Source organism: Pestalotiopsis fici, assembly GCF_000516985.1.
Source record: "Pestalotiopsis fici W106-1 unplaced genomic scaffold PFICI_Scf_15, whole genome shotgun sequence".
Taxonomy (NCBI): domain Eukaryota; kingdom Fungi; phylum Ascomycota; class Sordariomycetes; order Amphisphaeriales; family Sporocadaceae; genus Pestalotiopsis; species Pestalotiopsis fici.
Window position 1 is genome coordinate 338,580 of NW_006917105.1, and position 17,035 is coordinate 355,614.

At 50.1% G+C, this 17,035-nt stretch overlaps 4 protein-coding genes across 4 annotated transcripts; 3 read left to right on the forward strand and 1 right to left on the reverse strand.

Annotated features, from left to right (window-relative positions):
- Positions 1-4,901: 4,901 nt before the first annotated feature.
- On the forward strand, positions 4,902-7,537 carry PFICI_15146 (uncharacterized protein; the record flags this gene model as incomplete). Its single annotated transcript, XM_007843727.1, has 6 exons — positions 4,902-5,325; positions 5,889-6,419; positions 6,568-6,769; positions 6,866-7,111; positions 7,245-7,341; positions 7,424-7,537. 6 exons carry the CDS (start codon positions 4,902-4,904, stop codon positions 7,535-7,537), a joined length of 1,614 nt encoding a protein of 537 aa, XP_007841918.1.
- Positions 7,538-10,235: 2,698 nt separating this feature from the next.
- On the forward strand, positions 10,236-11,076 carry PFICI_15147 (uncharacterized protein; the record flags this gene model as incomplete). Its single annotated transcript, XM_007843728.1, has 3 exons — positions 10,236-10,347; positions 10,405-10,806; positions 10,874-11,076. The coding sequence occupies 3 exons, from the start codon at positions 10,236-10,238 to the stop codon at positions 11,074-11,076; spliced, it is 717 nt and encodes a 238-aa protein (XP_007841919.1).
- Positions 11,077-11,873: 797 nt separating this feature from the next.
- Positions 11,874-12,905, reverse strand: PFICI_15148 (uncharacterized protein; the record flags this gene model as incomplete). The annotated part of the gene is made up of 4 exons (XM_007843729.1): positions 11,874-11,998; positions 12,138-12,471; positions 12,557-12,669; positions 12,731-12,905. The coding sequence occupies 4 exons, from the start codon at positions 12,903-12,905 to the stop codon at positions 11,874-11,876; spliced, it is 747 nt and encodes a 248-aa protein (XP_007841920.1).
- Positions 12,906-14,570: 1,665 nt separating this feature from the next.
- PFICI_15149 (uncharacterized protein) lies at positions 14,571-16,990 on the forward strand (the record flags this gene model as incomplete). The annotated part of the gene is made up of 3 exons (XM_007843730.1): positions 14,571-15,826; positions 15,906-16,440; positions 16,517-16,990. 3 exons carry the CDS (start codon positions 14,571-14,573, stop codon positions 16,988-16,990), a joined length of 2,265 nt encoding a protein of 754 aa, XP_007841921.1.
- Positions 16,991-17,035: the final 45 nt, after the last annotated feature.

Here is a 17,035-nt window from a genome sequence, read left to right on the forward strand (position 1 = left end):
TTTCGTTCACACATGGCGAACCTACTGATATGCAATTGCGAATGAGAGGACGCGAGGATGAGAGGCAAAGAAAATCGCATGAACACGACAACAGCGAACACCTACCCTACCCACTTACCACCCCGCCCTCCAAAGCCGTCCGTCTTAGGGATGTTAATTCTCCGTATTTTTGACAATTTTACAGTATTGCACAAGGGTCATAAAACACCCGTATTATACTGTAATCTGGAGAATTGGTGACACCTGTCAAAGCCCCACTTACAGACCCATAAAACTGTTCTGACAGTCTTCTGCAGCTGTCAGCTTTTCATCGATAAACCAGCACTGATTACGTCATCAAGTTGCTCCAATTTTTTGGTATGTTAAGGAGCCAGTCCTTCCATTAGAAACTCCACTTCTGTGCACGGACAGTATTATTGACTTTAAATCACGTTATTCTCCGCGTATTTTACCGTATTTTATAAAATACGTGCAATTGAAATAACACCCCTAGTCCGTCTACTTTTTTAGTGTATGGGACTGGAGCACACAAGACAAGATCGCAATGCGGCTTGATGGGCTGACTCCATTAATATCCGAGTGATGGTGCGCAATTTATCCAATCCTTCTTTGTCCAATCAAGCTAAAGACTCTGGAATGCTGCCTCATTTCTATAACCTTAAAGAAAAAAAAGTTCCCAGCTAACGATCCCACCTTTTCGAGAGAGACATTTTTGGTCATCCAGACATACTGGACAAAGACCAGAGACACAAAGATGGGAAGCCCTGAAGGTTTAACCGGCCGGACGCTCCAGGCCGAGATACAATGTAGTTTGGTGTGCCTCTACCCCTCTAACTCGTACTACAGATTACCACATGTACCTCGAAGTGGGCAGTTTCCACAGTAGGTAATGTAACTGGTAGACATGTTTCAAGCACTTCGATGCCCTCCCTACTCTTGGTAAACCTCTTCGCCACAGGAGTTAGCCCTGATATGCTAACGGGATCCTCTTGGAGTGACACGGAGTTTTTCTTTCTTTCTCCTCTCTTCCTTTTAGCCAGGTACTTTTCGACCAGACCTTTACGAGTTTCAGAAAGAGAGAATGGGAAAAGAAATGAACCACATGAAATGTCCGTGTACTCTGTATGTTTGCTGGGCATCATAACGTAGTCACCACGTACACGCATCAAGGGATGTATAGTACCTATGCTCGGCTCCAACGTTTTCCAGTCAATTTGATCTGGTTGCCCATAAAATGCTACCCCTGGGAAATACACGAGCAAACATATTGAAGCTTTTGCGTAATACTACAAAAATACGTATATTTTTGGTAGTTGAAGTAGTGGGGCTCTTCTACCAGTGCATCGGCCCTTGGGCCCTCTCTGACGTTTTGAACGAGACATCAGCAGCCGTCAACTGTAAGCGAAGCACAACGTCTTGCATAAGCGCCCAACCATGCATGCATGGCTCTGAATAGAAAGAATACTTCAATGCTGCAACACTCCGCGTGTTCTTCATGTACGCCAGTCCCTCGAACAGGTCTTTGATGCTACCTTGCCATGTAAGCCTGTAAAGTCCCACCAGTCATCAAGACAACAAGACGGCAGAAGTACAATACAATACAACGCAACGCATGTGCATATATATATATATATGCATGGCCCACGGATGCGTCTTGTGCACCCTGCCCAGTATCCATCGTGGCTTCAATGCAAAGAACATCACATACACAGTAGCAATGTAGGCTACCTTACCTTGCATGGGTAATGTAGGGCTCGGAGTTGAATTGGTACCTGAATGTAGTTGAGTGAGTGCGGAGAAGAACTATTGTTAGTGGATTCCGTTGAACGTTCCCTAGGCTGTACGTACGTTGTGATGATGTCCTGTCCAACCATACGAGTCACCAGAAAATAACTTTTTTTCTTACAGAGAGCCGTTCCTGCTTATGCACATAAAGACATGGAACCACTTTGAATAGACGACGAATCTGCATGGGGCGATCGAAAATCTATTTCGGTGAGGATCAGGGGATGTGGCAGTTCATAACCTGTCATTTCTTCTGCTGCTTCCGCCGCAATAACAAGAAGGTTTGGCATGCTCGTATCATACATTACATTATTTTTACTACAACAACGTACATACATACGTACCAACATACTGCATACCCAATCCAGCCAACCACTCGAAGCATGTCGTTGGGCACAAACGAGACTGGCATCAGCGCATACAATTGCTGCATGACAGTAATTGGAGCAACGGATCGCTAATCGAAAGCAGCAATCAGCATGCCGTATTTTGCTGGGTGGACATGGCTGTCGACAGGAGTTCATAACTTCACCCATCAATAATGCTGTACCACCACTCGACATCTTCGCACTTGGTAAATGCCTACAGAGTGCAGCCAGTCAATAGTGCCCTACGCTCGTACATACCTAGTATGCAATGTAGCTTCGTTAGGTTCTGTAGGTGCACTTCCTTCCATCCCAGTCGCCAAGACACCAAAGATTTCCGTCGTGATTATATTACATTATCGCCTCGATGAACACTATCTACGCTCAATGATAGGGCGGCTGCGCATTTGGTGTGCAGCACATACATATAGTAGTGATATTAGCAGGTGCAAGCTGGCTCATCTGCCTGTTTTGAAGCAAGTTATAAAAAAATCAAAAAAAATCGAACGATTGCTGCTTTTCTTCTTCCCTTCCCCGGGTCCTTTTCATGGTGGCTAATGACGTCCAACGCAGCCATTACGAGACAAGTACATACATTACCTAGGGATTTGTCAAGATGAGAGCAAAATCCACAGGGATGAGCAGTAACACCAAGCTTGTCCTGTGAGATCTCCATTGCGCCAGCTAGCGGCTCGTTTCTATAGCAGCTCCACTACTTTCCCGGGGGATCCCGCGTGTACATTATGGTAGAGAATGGTTAGTTCGTGGCGGTCTTAGTTTTCCATAGCAATACCAGATGGATGGTCAGAGTAATAGACAGGTAGGCAATATGCAAGGGCGGCCAGGCAGGCAGGGGCATTTGTCTATACCGACAGCATGAGTGAGCTCCCTGTGCAAGCACGGGAGCAGGACTAGGACAGGTCAGCATTCTCTTCAAGAGTTGAATATCTATCTGGGGCTAGTGTACTATTTTGTACGCAGCAGGAAGCCTTCCGAACAGAGGACCTCAACCAATGCAATATGGCGACCGCGGAAGTGGTTGGGAAACCTGCTGCAGCAAGCCGTTGGAAAGGCCGGTGCCGTTCGCGGACCGGCCGGCCGGCTGCATGCTCTCCTGATGTTGTCCTCCCTCGCCTGTCACTAGCAAACTGCCTCAGCCGTTTCATTGATGGGTTCCAACAGGTTCCGAACTCATGACATTTGCTCTCCCCAATAGAAACAAGCAAGCTTTGAAATAATGTTTTTTTTTTTTGGAGGGGGGGGGGAGCAAGAAGCTGATCTATTTCTTTTCTTTCTAATTATTTGCAGAGCCAGCAGGAAGAAAGAAAAAGAATAAGCCGCAGATGGTGAGAATGATGAGCAAACTTTGCTTGGAAGGGACCAAATAAATTAATTACAATGCAGCAGGTAGTAAGGTAGTATATACGGCCGCGCAAGAATAGGGCAGGCGATGCAAGCATGGCCGACACATTGATTATGATTTTCTGACAGCTGCAAATGCACAGGAAAGCCCCGGTTTCCCAATATATATACGGCAATGTTCCATGTAGACGATGACAGGTCTCGTAGGCGATGTCGATTGCGAGACAGGAAGAAAAACATTGATCCTGGTTCTCTCTGTGCTTCCTTGGTGTCACCAAAAGACTTTTGGGGGGGGGAGCGACCAACCTAACCTTAGACTTTTGAGTCGCCATCTTTACACTGTCTATTGCTCGCTTCAAATATTAATTTTCTACTCACGTTGCTACTCTGCCGCTGGTTTCGAAGCTACCTATTCAACCCGCTCTGGATGATTGACGGACCTGACTGACTAGCCGGGACATCACGAGTTCTCGTCTCTCACGTCCGTCTCGTCACCATTTCTCTCGGCCGGCCTGGAACTCGCCCTACCTGTCCATCCGCACGCCAAGAGCCGTTGAGACTTGCCTTTCCAGTCTTGTACTTGGGGGCAGACGTTGCTTTTTTATCTCTTGGCGTGGCCTGTCAGTACGCCTTATTCTTTGGCGATTCATTAAGATCAAGTTTCTTTTCTTTCTTCTTCTTTGCCCCTCCCTCCCACGCAGAAGAGGAGAAGGGAGAAGAAAAAAAAAAAGACGAAGCAAAGTATTGAAAGAAGAAAACCAAACAGGGAGAAATTTTCCTTGAAGTGGAGTTGGCGGCAGAACAGAATAATATTCATTATTCCACGAGGGCGGGCAAAGGTCGATGACAATTGATTTACTGGCGGCCAACGATCCAAGGGCAGCCAAGCAAGCAAGCATACCAACCAGCGCCACCCGTCTTGCCGTCTAACCACCATCTCCATCCCATCATCGTCTTCTTCAGCTACTTCCTAGTTTTGACTATCTTTGAGTGGCCACCTAATAGGTAGGAGTTGGTGACAATACCGAATCAACTGACGGATTTCAAGATCGGTCGACTTGTCGCGCGGTCGCAATCGTCATTCTTTTTTTTTCCCCCTAAGCATACTATCTATCCTGAGTGGATACATTCTGCATTCTTCTACCACACGACCTTCTTTTTACCTTGGTACTTTCACTTCGCTACTACTGGCGGCCGCGCTTGGCTTGTTAGGCTCAAGCTGCCTACTTACTGGTGTCTTCTGCTACATTAGTATTATTCCCCATCCATCTATTCCATCCCTTCCCTCCCGGCCATCCCAGCCAGTTTACACTTTGGGTGGACTGGACGTTTGGCGTTGGCGCGGGGCCCGAGGCCAAACAGCACAGACGAACTCGCAGGCTAATAACAATGAGCCTTCCTTGCGTCCTCAAAGCAGCAGCTATCCTCGATCCAGATCCCTTATTAGCCATGGCAGATCCCGCGTCTCCATCTCCGTCTTCCGTCGTCAACCTGACCGCTCATTGTCGCACAAACCACCAACACCACCACCAGTCAGACCTTCCCGTCGTCAAGGCTGTATCTTTTGCTGCTGCTGCTGCTGCCGCCGCCGCCGCCGCCATTGCTACCACCACCACTACTAATCCAAAGGTCCCCGTACCTACTACTACCATACCCGTCTCAGCTCCAACTCGAGCTCCAGCAACTACTGCTACTGCTATCGCTACAGCTATAGCCACTACTCCGGCTTTTCACTCGGCCCCGGTGCCGGTGCCAGGCACGATAGGAACGCTCGCCACGCCCCGGTTCACCCAGGCCCCGGCCACAACGCCAGGTTCAGCCGCCATCTTTGATCAGCTTCGCACTGCCCCAGCGACCTTCTTCTACACCATGGGGAATGGCAAAGGCGAGTTTTGAATTTTTCTTTTCTTATTTTTTTTTTCTTTTCCCTTGCCCCCATCCCCCTCGTCCTACCCGAACAAGTGTGTGTCAGAAAGAGAAAGAAAGCGAGAGGAGGGGAAAGGACACCGGCGCTTGCCGCACGCTGCCATGTAGGCACATGGTAGAGAGATACGGACGGAAACGCAGGTAGAGACACAAATCTGAGTGCCTAGGGGAACGCAAATTGTGAAAAGGAAAAGAAAAAGCAAGTTACACACCGGCACAAAGAATGGAAGAAGATAAACGGCAAATGTTACTGCAACACAAACAGCCCGCCATTCAAATAATCGGCTGTGCCGTACCCTGGCATTTGGCTGACAGACCCTGCCCTCCGCCTCCACCCCCTCTATAAAGCGAGCAGCCCCTCTAAAACCCTATACTATATCGTACACAACGTGACATGTGCATGGGAAGTTCTGCGCACCGGCCTGGACTAATACGCTATTCGTTCCACAGAGTTTGAGCGCAAAAGGAGTCGAAGCCCCGAGGCTGATGCACCACTGCCTGTGGCATCGACCACAGACGAGTATCGGAGCGACGCTATTGAGCCGGCATCACCAGGTTCGTACTATGATGACGACGAGTTTGTACCCAGTGATTACGACGAGGAATCCATCGCCGATTCTACTTCAGTTGGTTCAAGTGTCTATAATCACAGCTACCACAATGGTCGCCGATACCACAAGGCATGTTTTCCCCCACCCAACCTTCTCTCCGATGTTGTTCCTCAGCGTCCACGTATGAACTGGACCGTAGTTCCCGACATGCGCAAGTCGTTTTATTGCTCAACTTCTAACTCCTCTTCTCATCAGTTTCGTCATGGGCGTTATCCTATCCCAAATGATGAGGCAGAGCAGAACAGGGAGGATATGCTGCATGCCATGATGCTCGAGGTGACGGATGGTAAACTGTTCTATGCACCAATAGGAGATTATCCACAAAAGATTCTGGATCTCGGTACCGGCACGGGAATATGGGCAATCGAAGGTAGGATGTCAATTCTCCTGTTGCCGTTACACTATCACGAGTGCGGAGCAACCTGATGATGCCGCTGCGCCCACCAAGCGGTACCAATGTCTTCCTTCGGGAAATGCACCATCAGATATGACACTTGCTGACCTATCTTTTCTCTCAGCGGGTGACAAGTTCCCTAGCGCCGAAGTCACCGGAATCGACCTGAGTCCCATACAGCCGTTATGGGTGCCCCCAAACGTCAAATTTCTAGTGGACGATGTCGAGGACACATGGTTGAACGGCGACAATATTGACTTTGTACACTTGCGAAACATGATACCCATTCTCAAAAGCCCGGCGAAGCTGCTGCAAGACATATACGAGTACGCGAACCCCTCCCTCGCTCCTTTGTTACTGTTACCCTGCGTTTATTTTCTGGATTGGTGGGACTGGGTCTAATGGGTTTACCCGTCATCTAGGAACTTGAAGCCCGGTGGTTGGGTCGAAATGCAAGACGTAGACGGCGCCGTGCACTGCGATGATGGCACTCTTCCGGCTGACTGGCCCGTCCTTGTCTTTTGTAATCTGATGGTCGAGGCCTTTTCCAAGCTTGGCACAACATCCCACGCCGCCATGTTTGGGGGAAAGTATCTCGAAGAGGCTGGTTTCGTCAACATCCGACATCACACGGCAAAGTTACCGTACGGCACGTGGCCAAAAGACCGGTTGGTAACCCCCTTATTCTCTGTTTCCCATTCATGGCCGTCGTGGCGGCCTCAGCTCCAATGCTGGCCAAATGTGGCGTTGATGAGAGTAGCCAATCGCATCAGCAGATTCACTAAAGAATGACCACAACAGGACGTTGCGTTTAGTCGGTAATTATTACCGGATAGCAGCTGAGGAATTCTTCCCAGCCATGGGCGCCATACAAATGCCTCTCCTTGGCTGGTCTCAGGTACGTTGCGCGCGATTGAGCAAGCGGCGGGGAGAGCATAACCCACTGAGTTTGTTCTTTTCTGACTTGATTTTATTTCCAGCCCGAGATGGAGGTTTTCTTCATGCAGTGCCGGAATGCTATGCGAGATGACAGCGTGCACGCGTACGGCTTGATGCATTTTTGGAGCGGGCAGAAACCCGAGAACGCATTTTGACAAAGATGATGAGGCCTTGAATGAGAAACTATAAACGACGACAAGAAAGACAACGACGGGCGCAATCTCACAAAGCATGCATGCGTTGCTATATTGAAGAGCGCAGTAGTCGCAAAGAAGACGACGCTGCGGCTGTCTGTTAATTTAATGTCAAATAATCATGGGCTTCATGGTAAGCAGCAGAGACGGAAGATTGGCGTGTTTAGTCGTACAATCCAGAGCGGTCAGGAGAGTGAAGTGAAGTCCCCAGCATCGGCCTATGTATCTAGAGCTATGTATAACTGGAGGTACCTCGTATTGAAAATAGTTCTTTTGGGTCACCGGTATGGACAGACGGACGTGACCACATTTGGCGACGATTTGAAAAGAGCAAAGAATTTGTCACCACAGACCACTATACTCTACATGAAATAAAAGGTGTGTCCCCTTAGGGGAAAGAAGAAGGAAAAAAGTTGCACCTAGCACGATCACTCGCTCAGTCCATTCGGTCATTTTCACGTCGCTGGCTTTTTGGAGACGAGAGGTTTCATCTGATGGACTGCGGTCAGATGATGGCGTGTCTATTTTGCCTCGAGACATGGAATGATGGCACGACAGCGGTGATTTTTCTTGGAGATTTCAGACGAGCTCAAACGTTTGAAGGGGTTGCAGCAGCTGGGCACTTGATACTGGCGAGTGGAGAGAAGCGCTAAGATATCCCCTGCAACTCGGTGGGTATACACTGAATCGGACAGGCAAGACAAAGGCGCATTTTCCCCATGCGAGCCGAAGAAACGGCTTGGCAACCCTGTAGTAGTGCTAGGCCCTGGATAGTGGATGCGCACAGGGGCGGGCGGGCGGATCACCAGGTTTAAAGGGAGCAAGCATCCATCATCTACTGCACGGCTTGTGTAGGAAGAGCAGAATGTGGTGGCATTGGAGAGGATTGCCTCTTTTGTTCTTCCGTTGATAGGTGCAAGGCAGGTAGAGAATATCAAGCCTTGCTTGCCGTCCACCTAGGTAGGTACCTAGCCTAGTAAGTATGATCTGTGATCTACGGACTGGCCCGAGATCACCAGCCGAGAAAGATCACCAGCAGGCAACCATGGCATGGTACATGAGTTTTAATTGTTTACAAAGATAGCATCATCAACCAACCCAAGATTCAAATAGCTGATGCAGTAGGTAAATAATACCTATGCAGGGAGTGTATTATCTACACCTAGCTTGCCAGCCATCTTGGTGAATGCGACAAAGAGAAGAAACTAGAAGCTGCCACTTGTACGAAATATTAAGATGTATTCTTCTTTCTTTTGTTGGACGTATTCCTGTTTCTGATCAAACAACATATATTAAATAGTGAATGCCGCTACCACTTGGCCACATACGTACTAGGCAGGCAGGCAGTCATTACTTGATACTATTCCCACGCCATCTGATGGTAATAGACATGTTATTACGCACATACATCCTATGTATAGAATAACTATCCGAACTAACCCCTAGACCTGGACAGACATGGAGAGAGAGAATGGTCGCTCTTCTCATGTGGACACGGCCGCAAAGTCTTCCTTTCTCTCGTGCTTGGTGCCGATAGACTTTTTCGAAACGATCTTGGCCTTCCCTTTTCATCCTTTCCTTCAGGGCCTTTAAACTTGCCTTGTCTCCATAACTCCAAGCGCGCGCGGACACCCCGAGCGGGTTCTCCCATACCTGCCATGTCTTGGCGCTTGCTTCAGAAATGGGGCCCAAGGATGCCTCATGGTCGCATCGCAAGGAGCATATACCCTGCTATTCCCGGCGTCTTCTTTGCGGAAAAAAAAAAAACCAGTGTCAAACCGAGGAACGAAACGGGCGGCCGGGCGTACAGGCTGGCTGGCTGGCTGGCTGGAGGAGCAAATTGTACCATAATGGGCAGGCCCCCGGGGGAAGGGGGGCACGGGAAGCGCTCTTAACATTGTATTACAGTCTACTCCCCTGGGACTCTTCCCTCACTCTTTTGACCCCCCAAGGAATAGGCGACTCTTGAGGCTCCCAGTGGGTCTGCTACAGTTACTTAGTGTAGCGGGAGAGAGGCCCCAATCAACCCTGCCCTGTCTGGTCCCATGAAGCCGCCATCCCTGGCCTCTTATTTGCTGGTCTGATTTTATGCTTGGTTTTAACATATGTCTGCCCCATCGTGTCCACACCTATGCGACGACAACTGTTGGAGATGGTCGCGTCGTGACGGTAAACGGTTTTCGCCCTTTCTTCGCTGTCGGCCCTTCTGACGCGACAGCACGATAATGATGGCTGGGTGGACGGGCGATGATGACTCGGATGAGAAGCCGTCTGATCTGATCCCATCGAGCCTGGGCTGGCTGGTCTAGCTTGGTCACATACATCGTCTCGCGCCCACTTACACGCATACACCTGACGGGACTATAGCTTGGTCGTGAGTGAGTGAGCGCTGTATATAGATACTGGCGCCTGCCTCTGAATCCATCATGGTCTCGCTTTGAATTTACTCTCTCAGGCCGGTCTTTTCTCTTCTCGTTTCCAGTTTTCGTTTCTCCTCCTCTCGTGATCCTGGGGATCTTCTCTTCTCTTCTCAAGTAAACTGTCTTCTTATAGCTACTAGTCATTCTCTTTCGCTTTTAGCCCGGTGCTTATTGTATTCCTCTCTCATTCTACCACCGTTATCCTCGCCTACTTCTCTCTTCTACCAACGACAACAAACATGCAGACTTACGCAAAGCTACTTTCCTTTACCAGCCTTCTGGCTCTGGTGAGCGGACACGCTCAGATCCTGTCTGCCGTTGGCGAGTCGGGTACCGCTGTGGGCTTTGATGGTATGTAGGATATTCAGCCAAACTCTGCTCAGTATGCTGACCTATGTTTTTAACCAGTTGATACCTCCTTGGCGAGAAACTGCACAACCATCAACCCGTGCCAGCTGGACGCTACCATTATCCGCGACGCCGAGATCAATGCCAACATTGTCGGCGTCTGCGGACGGACAGAGCAAAACGCCAATATTGATGTCGCCCAACGCGAGGAGGATGCCATCAGCGCCAACGCCGTGACGCAGATCCAGGCCGGCACCAAGGTTGCCGTCACCTTGCACCAGGTCAACGCCGACGGTGCCGGTCCTTTTGCCTGTGACCTCGTCTCGGCCGACAACGGTGTCATTGCCAGCAACCTGACGGTTGAGAACAACGTTCCTGGCGCCAACGGCTTTTCCCAGGCCAAGGCTGTTGACTTTAACATGACGGTCATCATGCCCGACACCATCACTGGCTGCACTGACTGTGAGTCTAATTCATATGTATATATATCTTGTCAATTACACCCATGCTGATTGAATCACAATAATAGCTACTCAGGGCAATGTCTGCGCCGTCCGCTGCCGCAACAACGCACAAGCTGGTCCATTCGGTGGCTGCTTCGCCGTCCAGAACACCGACGCCGCTGCCACAGCTTCCAGCGGTAGCAACAGCAAGAGCAGCAAGAGCGCAAGCGCCAAGAGCTCAAAGAACAGCAACAACAACAAGAAACGATCGATGAGATTCTTCAGCTAGATAGAAAAAAGACAGCTTGCAAGTTCCCGCAAGCCAGAAGAGAGCACCTCGGATGTGGAAGGGCTGGAGGCGTGAAGAATTACGATAAGGAGAGTGTGAGATATACCAGTGGTGGATTGCGATTGAGATTTAGATCAGTAGCATAAGGGCAGTCGGACCTTTTTCTCTTTTATATTTTGTGATTATATAGATACGAAAATGTAAATTCTTCGAGGAGAAATTCATTACTGGCGCTTGGTTTTCCTGTCTCTAAATCAAGGTGCTATTTCTCTTGCCGCATTGTCGCCCTTTTGCTGGCCATGATGAAACCATTCCTGGAGGCTACACATAGACGATGAGATGCGTTCGGTGGAAGTGGGAGTGGGCTTTCGAGTGATTGCGACTTTGAAGTTATGGTGCACTGGGAATAAACGCCGTCTTTACTTCATTGCCGATCTGAAACTCGACATGGTGCCATTGCAAGTCGTGATGAATGAGGCCACAAAAGCTGGGCAGTTTCAAACCATGCAGGTAGCATCCAACCTCACATGCTAAGCCTCGACAATAGATGTATGGGCTTTTAGAGACGATGGTCATGACATGAAAAGAAAGACATCAAAAATAGAAAAAATTAAGGGAGAGGAAAGAAGTGAGAACAGAATTTCAAATGATTCTTAAACTACCTCGTACGTAGGTAGGTATAGATTGTCTTGGCCTACTTATGCATACCTTATAGTGAAATGTAGCATTGCTACATAGTAGGTACGTACATCCATTCATGTACCTCATGATCATGCTTCCTGAAAGTCCTCACAGTTCTAGAATCTGCCCTTGAAGAAGACAAACTCGAGTCGTCCATTTCCAGACTTGATGACGGGGTTTGGGCCAGGCTCCTCGATATAGATCTGGTCTACGCGGCACTTGGCCAACATCCAGTGCATGGCTGGAAAGTCGAGACGTGTTAGCTTTGACACGGTTTCTTATACTTTTTTTTTTTCCCGCCTGCTTCCCCCTTCTCCGTTTACTCCGAGAAATACTCATCAAAACGACCCAAGGACATGGAATTGTCGTCAAGTACTCACCTTCAACACTGGCACCATCACCCACAACCTTATTGAGGACCTTGACCCCGGAGCCCTTGGCCACCAGAGCCGCATCCGGGGCGCCGTCCAGCACATCAACGGTGCACTCGCGCGTCTGCCGTGTGCCGTCAGTAGAGGCTACGCTACCGCCTCCATCGCTGCCCTGGAGAAAGGATATGGCACCCCAAGCTGCACCAGTGGTGTCGATATTGGCTACAGCCCATGTCCCGAGGTTGTGCGCGCTGTTGTCGAGGTTGATCGATGCCGCACCGCGCACAATATGGCCCTGGAACGTTGAGCAGACTTGGACGAAGCTACGGACACCGGCGTCGATCTGATTCAGGCGGCCAGAGTTAGTATCGTATGATTTGCTGGCACGAGTAATTCCGATTCAGCCAGCCAAGGACCTCTACACATACCGTGATATACTTCCAGGGATGCTCATCACGGCTGTTCTCGTAAATGAAATAGTCGCCCTTAATGCCGTCGTTGTTGGTTATCCAGAAGCCTGGGCCAACTTCTGGGTCGCCAGCTGTTTTCATTGTCATCTTACTTGTGTATAAAAGCAAGCGAGCCTGGCCGGGCGTACTTACTCGTATGAATGGGGGCTTCTTCGGGCTTTGCGCAGTATGAGATGCCCAAGTTTTCTGTAGACTCCCTTGCCAAAGGTGCCAAAACATCACTTGCTAGCATGTGCCGACTCGAGGGTGCAGCCTGGATACGCGGGAGAAGATACCCCATGAGAAGTAAGCAGTTACGGAACGACATGCTGCGGCGACTGGGCAAGCTTTTCATCAAATACAGGATGTCGTGTCTAGAGTTACTCCTGGAGGTGGAATGTTTCTTGCTTTTCTGTCCTGGCTCCTGGATCAAATAGGTGGTATGTTTGCTACCTAGATACTTGACCTACCTATCCAGTCCTTTTTCATTCGTAACTCGGTACATCTTGTATATGCCACAAGCCAGTAAGCAAACCACTCGCCTCGTGCACATTCACATAATTGCAGGTGTACACAAGAATCTCTTTTTTAGTTTGTTATTTGCAAGATCTTCGGTGAGCCGGGAATACAACGCCATTATTTGGCCTTTATATCGGCACGATTCTGCCGCAACGGTCCAGGTTTGACCGAGGACAATCAATGGCCTCGTCTAGAATGGTTTGTTTGTAGACGTGTTGCCGCCGCCTTGTGGCAGATCAAAGATGTCCAGTACCACCTCCGAGGTCACTCCGTTGATTGATGAGTTGCTAGCCGAATACGAGCTACAATATTTGGTTTGAGCGACGACTCGAGTAAAACAATGCTGGGCGTTGTAAGTCGTGGATTAGGGGCCAAATCGATGTTCTCCTGCCTTCATTTGATCTTTTCTCGTACTTTTTTCGGTGGTAGAAGACAAGCTGACGTAGAGCACTCCGACCACAAGGGTTTTCCATTACCCGCCGCCCGCCCTAAATTCAATCTCATTGCAGCTAGGCTACCCGCGCTCAATCTTGGTTCAACGAGAAGGTGAATCGGTCATCCAGTAGACAAGGTAAAACACATTTATGTATTTGGTCTTTTTGTAGGTACTTGAGTTATATTCTGGGAAGATCGGCCGCTAGGTCGCAGCCTTTAGGGCTATGTTTGCAAGGAACAGGGCAAAAATAAGGGAGGTTGAATGGAAACAAAGGCTTAATTTTTGTTCTTTATTTCTAGGGCGCTGCAGTCTCGGAGCACGCCGCTCAGAGTAATGTACCGCGGGGCCCGTACCTGGTAAGCATCCATCGACACACACAGAGTAGGAAATGTACGTAGGCAACTCAATTGGTAGTATGATCGTGCAATCCGCTCTAACGATTGCGCAACAGAGAATCCCTGTCTCTGAAAGCGGGTCTTTGAACATGACCATAAACGGCGGATACCTGAACAGTGGGATTTTGAGCCGTGTTCGTGTGCATTTTCAGGGCATATATCAACGTGTAAAGCTCACCAGGCTGACGCAAAAGGGGCAGTTAGAGTAGCCGACGATGTACAGAGACGGCGCCAGGGACCAGCGCACGGCACCCGGATAGTCGCCGTCACTGCCCCGGACTGAGGCCCGCTGGTTAAGGATCCCCCGGGATGTGTACGGAAGTAAGCTTGTGCCTCGCCCCCCTTAGCGTGGGCTGGGATGTCGTCAAATGGCGTCAAATGGTGTTCGGTCGACCCGGCTGCCGGTCTTAAAAGTCCGTGATTGGTATTTTTTTTTCTTTCTAATTGGATCTCGTGTCGTTCCTGTCGTCGCATGAGAGAGAGAGAGAGAAAGCCAGCATTTATTTGGCTTTATTCATTTCGAGGATCAAAAGCTGAATCTCCTACTGAGATTTGGCCGAAAGATGCCTCAGCAGCCAGACGTGCGCGCGTATGTGTATAGGTACTAAAGTAGGTAAGGTAGGTGGGCAGCGTTTTCCCTCCAATGGACAACCTTCTTAGACCGCTCCGTCCGGTCGAAGGTGCCAACATCGGAGGGACTACTCAGCAAGTCCAGCCATCACGACTTGGGGCCTCGGCGGCAGCCATAATATCACCGGCCTCTGCCCTCCACTCGCCAGCGACCACGACAGCAGCTACCACAACAACAACAATAACGTCATCTGGCAACACGCCAGATTCCTCAAAGAAACTTACCTGCCTACAATGCCGGGTGAGAAAGGTCAAGTGCGATGGCCGCCAGGACGTGTGCCGAAATTGTGAGCGCCTCGAGTTTGAGTGCTCTTTTCAGCAGCAGTCGCGCGGCCAACCGACTGCCCAGTATGCTGCCAAGCTCCCTGAACGCCGCCGCCGGATGCAGGCCTGTCTGAGTTGTCGCAGCAAGAAAATCAGGTGTCTTGGCGAGTTACCCGAATGCTCAAACTGCAGCAAAAAGGGTCTCTCGTGCAACTATCCCGAACCTCGGAAGAAGCTCCCAGCTATACCGCCGGGCCACGGCTCGGATAATTATAACATCAGCAACAGCAACACGTCATCCGTGGACCACGATGGTCAGTCAGACCTCGACATTACCGGCTCCACGGGCGAGGCTGCCCTGGACCAGGACACCCTCTCTGAGCTCGTCGAAGACTACTTTCGCCATCTATACCCGCTGCCGTCCTATGCCTTTCTACACAAGCCCACGGTTGTTCAACGCTGCCAGGAGGGCAGCATGGATACCCCGTTGAAACTGGCAATCTGCGCCATAACATCTCTGCTTCTGCGACGTACCTCCTTGTGTCACGACATATGGATCCAACAAGCCGAGCAGTCAGTCCTGCGACAGCTTGCGCAACCCTCCATCTTCCGGCTGCAGGCACTTCTCCTCATCGTTCGCTACCGGATAGAGAGCGGCGACTTCCCTACTGCTTTTATGCTGGCCGCCCTCGCCGCAAGATCTGCTGTCGGATTGCGACTCAACTTTGAGCGCGCGGAACTGCCACCGCTTGCCCAAGAAGCCAGGCGCCGCCTTTTCTGGTCCTTGTTCCTACTTGACGACTTTTTCTGCGTCGGGCTGAGGGAATTTGAGCTCTGCCCCAAGGAGACAATACATCTCCAGCTTCCATGTGATGAAGAGCTCTTCGAGGCCGGGCAGCACTGTCGGACAGGGACATTACAGCAGGATCTCCTAGAAGTGCCGGCGACTATTGGCCTGCGCGGAATATTCTTGAGGCTCGTATCGACCAGAAGAGAAATCATGAGGTAAACATACTCGCCCGTTCCCAATTGCTTGTCTTTTCATCAGGTAACGGAATTTATACTCATCCACCACTATCATCAGGTTCATTCGCCAAGTAAGCCTACGTGAAATACAGCCCGCTTCGATTGCCACCTCATTGCAACGGTTTGAGCAAGAGTTGGAATGCCTGCGAGCTGGGCTCAGCCAGAGTGAGCAGTACTCTGTGTTCAATTTGGCCAACAGCAAGACGCAGGCAGAATTCATCATGCTGCACTTGTCGTGGAATCAGTGCTTTTGCGATTTGTATAGACAGTTTCTCAGCGGCTACAGCGAGGCCGCTCCGATACCAGTCATTGCCGGGATCCCACTGGCGAGGAGGCAAGCGCTACAGCAACGGTGCGAAGAGCATGCCGAAAGCAACATACAGATGGTGACAGACTTTTGGAACAATTGCAGCCGCAACTCCATCCTAGAACGGGATACGGCCGTCTGCGCGGCCGAGGGCGCCCGCATCATCCTCTTCCTCGCTAGCATCTCATCAAGTCGGCCGACAATGGAGGCTGCCATCAGAAAGGCTGGTGTGTGTCTGGGTTTTATCACACATTTCTTTAGTCATTCTGAAGCAACGAAAGCCTTGGTAAGAAGGACTCCCAACTGCAGTGCCACGCGGCCGTTCACTACTTGTTTATGTTCTTACGCTGACCTGTGCTCAGCGTCACAAGCTTGAAACGGTAATCGGCGGGTATTCGGATCGCCTGGCTGTACAGCACAAGAAGGCGATCCAAGAGCCTGACCCTCCAGAGATACGCCCAGCCGCAAGGGTATCGCAATATGCCAACTCGCGGCAGAGGCTTTCCGTGCAGAGTCTTTTACTGCAATCGGACTTTGTCGATGACAGTGATCAGATTGCAGTTCACGTCTCGGGAGGCGGTGCCACGTCAAGAACTGTGCGAGCAGCGGCGCAGGATGGTGAAGGTCTCGCAGCTGATGCAAGTACCGATGCGACCAACTTGGATGATCGCATGTCTGTTGATGGAGGGCAGGAATATAACGCAATAGCGTCTATAGGAGAACATGAGGGACTCGAAGCGACTGGAGTTCAACTCAACCCATGGATGGGATTTCCAGGCCAGGATGATGTCTACGGAATACCGGGTTTGTCGGGAGATCTCGACGCCGAGTATTGAGTGTGCAGATTGCTGTATAGCACTATCAACAAGACATATATCAAT